The sequence below is a fragment of the Neomonachus schauinslandi genome, chromosome 7 (genome assembly GCF_002201575.2).
Source record: "Neomonachus schauinslandi chromosome 7, ASM220157v2, whole genome shotgun sequence".
Taxonomy (NCBI): Eukaryota; Metazoa; Chordata; class Mammalia; order Carnivora; family Phocidae; genus Neomonachus; species Neomonachus schauinslandi.
The window spans coordinates 91,989,243-92,001,067 of NC_058409.1; the positions used below are offsets into that span (position 1 = coordinate 91,989,243).

Here is an 11,825-nt window from a genome sequence, read left to right on the forward strand (position 1 = left end):
GGCTGCCATGGGCATTCTAAGGAGGCCACTGATTTTGGGAGTGAAAGGTTCCAATCATAGATTTGGGTTAGGAACATCAGGTCAGAGGTTGTCTGGGGCCCTCAAGCTATGGCCAAAGAAGCTGTCCTTAAGCATGTGACCATCTTTCTGTGTGGTGAAGTTGTCCCACCTGATCCTCCCTGGGGGGTGCTGTGAGCCTCTTCAAGGCTTTGATGGGTGCTCTGCGTGGTATGTGCTCCCTCTCTCACCTTTTTTGACACTACAAGTTACATTTCCTATTATAGAGACCAAGCCTGCCCTCAGTCCTCCATTAATAGCTGGGAATATCCTGGAATATCCTTTTCATTTCACAGGGTCTCCAGTACAGGTTCAAAAATGATCCCAAGGTAGTCTGATGCCCAGAAGCTGATCCAGAAATGCCTCAAGGCCAAGGCTGGAATTACCAAATGCAGAGCGAATTACAGCTTCCCAAGTAGAGAGAATGTTCTTAGTAGTAATCAGACAGCTGCTTAAGACAGAAACAATCTTCCTGGAGCCAAAGAGCACATCGGAAGTGTAACCATGGATTCCTGGCCAATCAGAGTACCCAATATGGAGAGTCTAATCCCACAGCCAATCATCGCAGAGCTCTCTATCCCAGGGCCAGCAAGAGCTAACTAGGGCAGACAGTGTCTCTGGAGCTAAATAGAGCTGTCTCCTAGATTTGAAAGGCACTCTGTTTTTAAAAGACAGGGCAGAAGAGTGGAAAGGGCCTGGGCTTTGCAGACAGGACAGCGACTGAATTCCAGCAGCTCCTGCTTAGATGACCTTTAACAGGAGAGTCAACCACTTATCTGAAGCTCAGTTTATTCACTGGTAAAATGGGTAGATCCCAACCCAACAGGATTATGCCCTAAGGAGATGCCTAATAAAGGTTAGTCACCTTGAAAAGCTTGGAATCTAGAAGATGGATTCACAGCCTACTATCATGACTCTAAGATCCTTGAGGGCAGGGCAGTGTTCTGCTTTGCTTCTGAGTTCCTCATAGCGTGTTAACAATAGTCTGGACCTATGAGAATTGCTCTTAAACAGAAATCCTTGCTGAGTTGCATTTGAAATCCTCTCTCTTGGTCTTCCCTGACCAGCAAATGGATGTGAATGCCAAGGCCCAGCCTCCCGAATGGGGGTTGGGAATGCAAATTATTTTAGCCCTGGGCAGAAAACATCATTTCTGTAATTCCCAGGTCTTGTCATCTGCAGAGTGGCACCCATAGAGCTTCTTGCTTTTTGTTCTTTGTATCATAAAACCACAGTTCCAGAAAAGATATTAGGGATAATCTCATTGCACCTGCCCCTCCTCTGGACAGTGGCTGCCAAGGCCAGCAGCTCTTAGTGATGGATGCTGTTCCTGCTGATATTAAATGCATAATTAATGAAACTGTTAGAAGGAAACAAGGCGTGTTCCAGGCAGGGTACAGAGAACAAATCCATTCTTGCACGGGGTGAGGAGAAGGTAGAAGAACAAAGATAAGGCGGAAAAATGATCCTGTTCTTGAGTACTTTTCAGCAAGTATCTATGGAGGTCTCATTAGCAAAAGAGACTTATTTCATTTTGTAATATTGGCCATTTTCCTGTTTTATAAAATCCTGTGGGTGTGACAGCCCTAAGCAATGTGTGGTGACCGGAAAGATGCCTTCCTACTGTCCTGTTTATCAAGGACTGACATATGAGTTCCCAGACCTGACATATTTTAGGACCATCATCATCATCATCAAAATGATAACAATTATTATAATGAGCTAACATTTTATTAAATTGCTACCATGTTCCTGGCACTGTTCTAAGTGCTTTACATGAATTAGTTCACTTAATCCTCTCAAAAGTCCAGTGAGGTAGCTGCAATTAGTATTTTAATTTGATGTTGAAGAGACTGAGGCAGAGAAGTAAAGTAATTTGCCTAAAGCCACACAGCTCATAAGCTCAAACCTTCTATGTATGAAACCCCCACTTCTCTGGGCATCTCTCAGATGCAGATTTTCTTTCAGGGAAACAGGATAAAACCTATAAGAATGGCATGAAAAGACAGAAGCCGCACTTCTCTTGGAAAGTAGCCCCTAAGACCATGGAGGACAGCCAGAGTCGGGAAACCAGGTCTGAGGCTATAAGTGTCACCACCCTCAGAAAGAGATGGGCAAACCAGCCATCAATTTTATGGCCCAAACACTGCCTCACGGCTGGCCCCTAGGTGTGTTGCTCCAAGCTGCCCCTCGAAAAAAGCAATGTCCTTATTAGCTTCCTGGAACATCTTGTACCTGAAGCCTGCAGGCATCTGGTCCACATTTGGAAGGGGATCAAACATTTCTTCTGATTCAAACAGCCAAAGTGACATGTTTTGTTTCCACCTGAGAGATGTATTAACTCTCAGCCCGAAGCTCTCCGTGAAGCCAGTGCAGGGGAGACTCCCTACCGGGCACGTGGCGGTGGTGATCTGCAGCTGGGAGGTCAGCCGCCACGGCGCTCTGGTCTCCACTCTGCACTGCCATGCTGCGTCACTATCTGCACGTCAGGCTAGCTGCTCATCACCTCCGGCTCTCCGTTCCCGCATCCTTCCAGCAGAAGAAGGACTAGTAATAGTAACTAACTTGTAGTCTGGTTGTCAGGGCTGAGAAAGAAAATGCCCGAGGATGCTTCTCATGAGATCTGCACACATAAGTCATCATAAAATGGCAGCTACTCTTCGTATCATCGTCATCATTATAGTGCAGATGCCTTATTTGAATGCAAGATAGTGGGAGAGAATCTTATTTGGAGATAATGTTGATTAAATGCTTCTAGGCTGGTGCTCTCCAGCAGAGTGGGTCTCATAGGCCTCAGCCCAGGCAGCATCTCCCCAGGGAGACCTACTACGTGTCAGGCACAAAGCCAGTAGAAGGTCTTCATACTCATGAAGCTCACACTTTACCGGAGGAAAGAGAGAAAAAATTGTGCTGGTAGACAAATAAGAATGATAATTTCAAATAATATTTAGTGCTATGAAGAGACTACAACAGGTTAAGTGGTAACACATAATGAACATGGGATCAGTGGGGAATCCTCAAAGAGGACTCGTCAGGGGAGGTCTCTTTCAGGAGGAAGTATCTGAATGAAAACCGGCAGAACCTTACAGTGAATTCTCCCAGCAAGCCCCTTGACACATGCCAGTTCTGTAAAACCCCTATGAAACAGAGTAGGTATTGTGAGCATCCTACTGATCAGTCAACTGAGGCATGGACACAGTCCAGGCCTTGTCTGAGGTTGCTCAGCTAGTCACAGGCCAAAGCCTAGCTTGGAACCGAACACCTTAGATGAGCAGGCAGAAAATACCATTGCCTCAGTTCACTGGCAACTTCCTAGGCTTGCACTGCCAGAGATCCTGGGGGCCAGGGACTTTCCCAGAGGAGAGATCCCCTTTCAGGGGCCTTCTCTATCACCAGCCAGAGGTAGCAATTTGGGCTTTTCCACAAGGCTTTGAGGAATTGGCTCTTCTTGCCTAGGCCTTGAGCATGTGTGTCACTGCCCCAGGGACATGCTTTGAGGCCCCCAAATCTCACAGAGGCCCCAGGTCTTGTCTGAGTCCTAAAAGTGATTTCTGAAGGAATCATGAAGTCCCAGAAATGTATCAGTGAGCTTTTATTTTTCAGTGTCTGCGAGTACCTGTTTTGCTAGCTCCAGTGAGTAAGAACAGTAAAAGAATGCGATACGTTTCTAGAAGGTGGTACCCACTCTGACAATGGATGAATGCAAATCTCCTCTTTAGCATAGGATACATTATACAGTCACATTTGCATATGCTGCTCAGTTAATGATTATTTATTTAATCAAGGGCCTGGTTCCAAACCCTGAGTTTCAATCAAGGGCCTGGTTCCCTCCTCACCCACACCCCCTCTGTGGAAACCCCCAGAGACACTGGCATATCTTACGTGTGCTTTGCGATGTGTCTGATGGAGTAATCAGCCCAAGATGCTACAGCCACCTTGCCAGGGTACCCCAAAGCACACCCTGGGTGCCTCACACTCACCTGGAACTCAAAGTTTGTGTGTTCCAGGAACTTCTGGTTCATGGTTTCTGCGAACTTGTTGATTGCTCTCAGGAAGACCCTGGAAGAGGGGAGAAGGTCACCAGGCCATCTGAGTATGCTACCTCAGGCATCCCTCCCCATCCTCCAGACCAAAGTTCCCTCAGAGAGTGGCTCAAAGACCCAAAGAAGAGGTCAGCTGACCCACCTGCTCACACTGTAGACCTGGGGCCATGCTGCAAGAACTTAAGTACTGTCTATTCGACTTCCTCAGAAAATGTCTTTTGTTTAAACTATTACAAGTTTTTGACAGAAAATTTATGCTATCCAGAAAGACATAAATTGCCTCCTCCACAAACAAACAACACACCATCGAATCTTATCATCTAGAGAAAACCATTACTGAGATTCTGATGAACATTATGTTCAAAGGTCTCCCTAGATGTATGTACATGAATGGTATTTGAAAGATATCATTTTGAAAATAGAGCTAAATGGCAAATGCTGTTTCACAGCCTTTTTTACTCAGCAATAAATTGTGTGTTCCTTTCATGCCAATGAATGCAGATATACATCATGCCTTTTAATCACCGAAGAGCATGCCATTCTATGGGTGGATTGCAGTTTATTTAATCAGTCTTTCAGTGATGATCCTTTATGCTCAGTTTTTATAGACAGTGTTTCAGTAATCACTCTTATGTACACCTTGCACCTCTGATATACACCTCTTTCCCAGTCTTCTTCTTGAAGTGGTAGTACTTAACAAATGCACACTTAACATTTTGGTACCTGTTGTCAAATTGTGTTCCTCCTTAAACATCTCCTCATCCATCTCTTCCTCCCCTTCCTCCTACCAAGCCCTACTGACTGGTCTTTCAGCTTCCCATCTCTTGCCTCTTCAATGTCAAGAGTACCTAGCCTAATGGTCAGCTCCAATCATGTCAATCACCCATTTTGGTGACACCCCACTGCCCACAGGATAAGCCCAAACTCTTCCTCTTGACAGTCAATGCCCTTCATGATTCATGCCCACCTTTCTAGACTCATTTCCCACTGTTATCAGCTGCTTTTTCTTGTTTTCTGATACATAGCTGTGTTCCCCTTTTGTATAAAAGCCTCTCTCCTTTTAATCTCTTTAGGACAGGGTCTGCTGCATCCTTGTGTCCCCCAAAGGACAGTCATTGCAATTTCCTTTTCCAGAATTCATCATGGTCTAGGATGACTTATTTGCGTGACTCAATGATGCCCATCTCCTCCACTAGACTGTACTTCCCTTGAAATTAGAGACTCCCTCCATGATCTCATCTACTCTCCAATCTTCCTCCCTGGCCTCTCCCCTGAGCTTCCAGCTTACATTCCAGCTCTCTCCTCCAGACCTTCATGTGGATGACTAATAGGCATCCCATACATAAGGTCAAATTCTCAACTCCTATTGCTTGTAGTCTTTCCATCTTTCTGTAGTCTTCCCATCTGTGTTAACGATAACTCTGTTCTTCCAATTGCTCAGGGGGAAAGAACTGGTGCTAGCATCCTTGATTTTTCTCTTTCTCTCATATCTTACACCTGGTCTGTCAGCAAAACCTCTTTGCATTGCTTTCAAAATACATCCAGAATTTGACAACACCCACACCATTGCCATTGACCTCAACCAAGCCACCATCATTTCTCTCCTGGATTTCTGCAATAGCCTCCAAACTGCCACATGCCCACCTGTGACCTCATCTCCATTGTGTGGGTGTGTTTCTAAAATCTTCAAGCACAGTGGCCAGATCTTACCTGTACCACTGCCTATAATTTTTGATGAACAATGAATAATCAATAACTACTTCTCCATTGAGTGGCTGGTCCAGGGAAAATGCCCATTTGGCCTACCTGAGACACAATAGGAGGCAAGTAAAGGAAGTGTCAATTAGAAGGTTATTGCTTTGGGTAATGATTAGGGCTCAATTCTGCTTGGGAACTGCTGAGAGACTGTATAGAGCATACCTGCACATCAGAGGTGTTCCCTCCCAGGGAGGAGGAACCTGGGAGGTTTATTTACCAATGCCAGCCTCTCACTAGTTGAAAGTTGCTCCCGTGGACATTAAGACTTTAGCACTTCTAGCTGGCCTTGTAGGTGGACTGGGCTCTCTCTTGCAGCCAGAGAAAGTCCAGAGAATGAAAGAAGTAGGAAGATCAGGATATATGGTAAATGTCCACCAAAGCTGCAGGTATATATATTCTGGGTGGGCCAAGAGCGTGGGCAGGGCACCTCTAAATGTGCTATATTGGTCATTACTTGTAAAGAAGCTGGGCCAGGTATTCATTAGGCACTTCAATGTTTGTTGAACAAAGAAGACAGTGTGTCCTTGTATCAGGATCACAAGATTTCTATACCCACACAAGCATGCACCCATGCACACTCACTCACATACACACACAGTTGGATGCAGACTCTGGCTTTGACACTTCCCAGCTGTGTGGATGTGGGACATGTCCGTGTCACTTTGACATCTCTGTTTCCTTGCCTGTGCAATACCAGCAGCGTAGCCCCTTTCCCAGGGTTGCTGGAGGCTTTAGTGGCAAATGCGTGGTTAGGTGTGGAGCACAGGGCCTGCCACAACAGGAACACAGCAGTTGTGGCTGCTTTGGACCACTTTGGGTTGCTTCATCCTTCTTCCGAAGTCAGGAACTAACAGCAAAATGGGCAGACAGGACCAGTTGCAGCCGGCAACCAGTTCGGAGGTAGGCAGGACCATGTAAAGGCAAAAAGATGAAAGTCCCATAAAATCCTCCCGCCACCCTCCCAATCAGGATGTCAAAAAGTGAGATTTCTTTGGCTTTGCTCTTCTGGCATTTGCTAATATGCCTTTGAAAAATATCTGTATTTTCCCCTTAAAGTATGGAAATGCATTGAGTGGCTGTCATTTTATGTTATAAGCATCTTGGAATCTCTAATGTGATCCCAAAATGAGGAGTTTTACAAATTCTCGGAAGCAACAAAGCTATCAGTAGTTTCAGTAATAGTCATTATTTTGATTGTCAGCCTAAACCTGTCTCTGGTTCTCAAAGGCCAGCCAAATAACCAGGCATTGATCAATCCTCTGTGCTAATGGTGGGTACTGATGGCAGACAGGCGATGGGGGCAATAAGTCAAGGTTCTTCCCTCTCTCTGGATTTTTCCACAGCCACTCACTGGGAATCATGAATCATAACATCACTTAACTTCGGTTTCTCATGTATGGGTTTAGAAAAGTATGCCTTTTGTCTTCTCTTTAAAAAATAACTCTACTTAAAGCCTAAGCACTAATATGCTGAAGTAAACTAGAATGAAAACATACTCAACTCTCTGTTACTCTCAACAATGAACCTGAATTGTTGAAAACAAAGTTCATGACCAAATCTCAACCTATCACTTCCTGCATCTCATCTGTGATGCTTAGTAGGATCTATAAAATCAATAACAATCAGAGCCATAGTTACCAATGATGGGCTCTCTGCTAAGCACTTTGCATGGATTCTTTCTGTTCTGTTTTTTTTTTTTTTTCCTTCTTTTTTACTTCTCACATTAACTCTCTGAGTTGGATATTGTTTCCATTTTAGAGTAATGAGTTTAGGTAACTTTCCCAATAACCCAGCCAGTACATATGAAATCAGGATTTATACAGAAGTATGCTGCCTTCACAACTATTCTGTCCATAAGAAAACCTCTGGAATTGTGTTCAATCCGAGCTGTGAGCTCACCTTATTAATAATAGCAATGACAGAAGGACAGCAATCTGTGTACCTTGTGCTAAGGACTCTACATTCTTTCACGTAAATCTACAAACCAAGGTGGGTGCTATTGTACACCCATTTAACAGAAGAAGAAACTGAATATTGGGAAAACGAAATGATTTCCCCACTTTCACACAGCTAATAAACAGCACAGTCTAGACCTAATGTCAGAGTTGTCTTTCTCCAAAGCCTTTGCAGTTAACCAAAAGGATATACCGGCTTCCTTGAAGGCCAGCCTGCGGTCTTTTGGCCCTGGGCATGCTTCTACTCATGCCCGCCATTTTGCACACAGTCCTTTCACACTTCATCCCTATCATCTTGCTGCCCTGCCCACAATCGCCTGGGCACAGGGCCAACGCTTGACTTGGGCAGTGTTCCCTGGGTGGCCAGTGGCCCACGGGTGATCTTATGGGTAGCCAGCGGGGGCACCCAGGCCTGGAGAGTAGTTAAATCAAATCCTTCATGTCAGTCCTAAAGCAGGACCCCTAGGGAGAAGGCAGTGACCCACGCCCTGAGGAGAAGCCATGGATAGATGACTCTGAGAGGAAGCAGAAGCCACATGTGGGAGAAGTCAGCTGCTGCGAGTAGGAAGAAACTGGCAGAAAGATCCTTGAAGGTGGAGTAGTATTTAAGAAGATAGGACTATGTACCAGGTCCTGTGCTACATGTTCTACATGCATTTTCTCAACCACTTTTCACAATACCGCTAGGAAGTAGGTCCTCTTGGTTTTGCTGCTATCACACCGACTCCTGCAGGTGCTTGAGCAAGCCTACCCTGGGTCAAATCCCCACTCTGGCACTCTTCCATGCTGTGGCCTGGAGCTAGCTGCTTGACCTCGGGGAATCTGAAGGGCCCCTTCTGGGAAATGAGCCATGTGAAGATTAAATAAGATGTAGTGTATAAAGCTGGTGGCCCAGTGCCTCAGCACATAGAAGTCCTCAATAAATGTCAGTTGTTGTTGTTGTTGCTATTGTTAATAGGCTGGCCACCTGGTAGCTCCGAGGCGGGAAGATTCCAGGCTGAAACCATTCCGAAGTGACAACCAACCCACACCCACAGGTTGTAGGACAGGAATAAAAGGGCATGCCTTTTCTGGTGAGAATGCCCAAGGGAGGGAGAAGGCCTCTTTGAACCCCATTCCCCTTCTCTCTGTGGTTCATGAGATGTTGTTGATTCTAACAGGTCAAACTTGACGATGGAAGTAAAAAGAGCTGGACAACAGAGTTCTTGTTCCTCCCCTGGAGGCAGCGAGAAATCCATCCTCCCAGAGCCCTTAAGATGCTGTCCCCGAAACACACAAAAGTTCCGTGCACCAAGAGGTTAGAGTGAAGCAGTGGCTTCCAGCTCAGCATCAAGGAATGTCTCACTCCCAGTGCCCCCAACGCCTTGCTTGGAATCTGGGATTCTGGCAAGGGACACAGTAGGCTCTTGGAATCTGGAATCCTGCAGCCTGCTAAACATCAGGATTAGTTGTGCTGTGCTGGCTAAAGAACCCACGGAGGGGCCTCCTTCTGGGCCATATGCACTGGCGGAGGTGAGGCCCACAAAAAGGAGTAGGTGCTACAAATTAACGTGGGTAGGAGGAAGGGGAAGTGGGACTCAGTGATTTGTCAGCCTCCTGATGGAGCCACCATACGATTGCTGGGCGCTGCCCTACTCAGTTTCCTATGATCGACTTCTGTGACCTTACTGTGTGCCTGGTCCTGTTATGTGCTTGAGACAATGTTAGACCTTGGAATAGGACACTGATAAAGGTAGACAAGATCCAGCCCAGATTTGCCTCTTCTGTGAAATATTTTGGGTATTCCCAAACCACAGAATTGACAAGGACAATAATACCTAACATTTATGAAATGCTTGTTATGTGCCATGCACTGTTCTAACGACTTTGTATATATTATTTTATTTCATTTTGGTCCTCACAGTTGTGATAGGTACTATTATTAGCCCCATTTTATAGGAAGAAAAATTGAGTCATAATAATCACAGAACTTCACCCAAGGTCAGCTAACTATTAAATGGTGGAGGCAGGATACAGACCCTAGTAGTGGTAAATCCTACCTCCTCTGGGTATTTTTTGTGCTCTGAACTCATTGCAGTGACTGTAGCAATTGGCCACATTTCCATGGGCATATTTACTGTCTCACCAACTAGACCATAAGCCCCCTGTCCTCCAGGACCAAGGGACAGGCCCACTCCCTAGAGCCCTGCCTGACCAGGATACTCAATAAATATGTGTGGGTTGATTCCTTTTTTGAGATGCTTTAGGGATGTGTCCAAATCCCCAAGCCCCTTCAAAATGTTGGATTTCCAGATCGAGGTGCAGATGGAAGGGGAGAAAAGAGGTTCCTAGGTATAATTTTGTTAGTTTACTATATTATAAAGAACTTCATCATTTAAAAATTTACCGTGTCCTGTAAATCAGATCTTACTGAAAGCTGTGTCTTACCAAAATGAAAAAGAAAAAAATGTTCTAACAGAAGGCATTTCTTGCAGTAGACATGTCACTATGTCTGCATACACAAAGTACATAGCTGAGAAGACATTCAACTCTGGAAAACTCCATTCCCTCCAACAAGCAGAAAAATAAATTATATATGGCTAATACATACATACATACATAAATCATAAGTGATAATAGAGAAATTATAAAAACATGTAGGTTTTAATAATATGTAAATAATAAGGAAGGAAGGAAGAAAGAAAGGAAGAAAATTGTAAAGTACATACTAACCAGCATAGGAAGTAGAAATGTTCTGGAGAATACTGGCCTGGGCTAAACCATGCTGCATATTCTGTTTGTCCAATTTACATTGAAATCTTTCACTGACTAGCCACAAGATCTTGGGCAAGCTAACTCTTTGGGCCTCTTTCAGTTTGTTGAGCCACTAAATATGCAGTGGGCACATCTGTACAATGCACTTCATAAGATGACCTCACTATTTTATAGGATGAAGCAGTAGAGATCAAGAACATGGACTCTGCATGGCTTCTTATTAGCAATGCAATACTGTGGAAGTTACTCATCTATTCTGTGCCTCAGTTTCCTCATACATAAAATGTGGATTACAACAGGCTACATCATAAAGTTGTTGTGAAGATTAAATAAACTAATACATGTAAGGTATTCACAACAGCAGTAGATCTAGGTGCCAACACATGTTAGCTATCATAACATCACACCAAATGTAAAAAAGGTGAGAAACTTTCAAGTGTTCCATTGTGGACTGAAGATGAAGGATATCTACTAACTAATCCATGTGCCCTTCAAGAAGAACAACAATCATTTTTCTGGTTGACATTAGGCACATCCTTCTCTAGTCCAAGGCTAAGTTTGTTGTCTACTCCTGGAGATGGCAATGCATCTATTCAATGAGTTTTCTGAGGTACCAGCATTGTGTTAAGGAGTAACTCATTCTATCCTCACAAAAAAATACCATGAAATGAACATTATAAATAATCCCCATTTTACAGATCAGGAAATTGAGAGTCCAAGAGATTAAATGACTTCCCAAGAAAGAGAAGTGGCAGAAGTCTGAAATCCAACTGTATTTCTGAGTCTACCTTTTTTTTTTTTTTTTTTTTAATGTAGAGACTTAAGTACTTAGCTGAGCCTTAAGGGATGCAAATATTGCTATTTAGGAGATAATTCCGCTTTCTTAGATCCTTTAGAAAATTATATTGTAGTTTTCTAAGTATAAAGAAACCAAGGATTATTATATCATCTCTGGGGGCCTATCCCTCCAAAAAAGACCAAAGTCCATAGCTAGCTGGGATTTCAGGAGGGGATGTTCCTCCAGACTGTTCTACATGCTTCCTCCAAGATGACTGTAGGCAGCTCAGAAGGTCAGGGCTCCAGCCTCTCTGGGCTCCCATCCTCCTGACCTTGTATAAGTGGGAGATGTCTGGGCATTTATTTGCCTATCCATCATCCAATTCTTCTTTTGGTAGTAACTCCTAGACTTTTCCTTTGGATAACTACTCCCCTTACCGCCCCCCCCCCCCCCCCCCCCCCCCCCCCCCCCCCCCCCCCC

At 44.5% G+C, this 11,825-nt stretch overlaps 1 protein-coding gene across 1 annotated transcript in view; it reads right to left on the minus strand.

Moving 5' to 3' along the window:
* Positions 1-11,825, minus strand: part of DOCK2 (dedicator of cytokinesis 2) — a 412,121-nt gene that overhangs the window by 71,880 nt on the left and 328,416 nt on the right. The window contains exon 30 of the mRNA XM_021698161.2: positions 4,038-4,116. Coding sequence (XP_021553836.1) covers positions 4,038-4,116 — 79 coding nt within the window. The remainder of the gene's footprint in view (positions 1-4,037; positions 4,117-11,825) is intronic.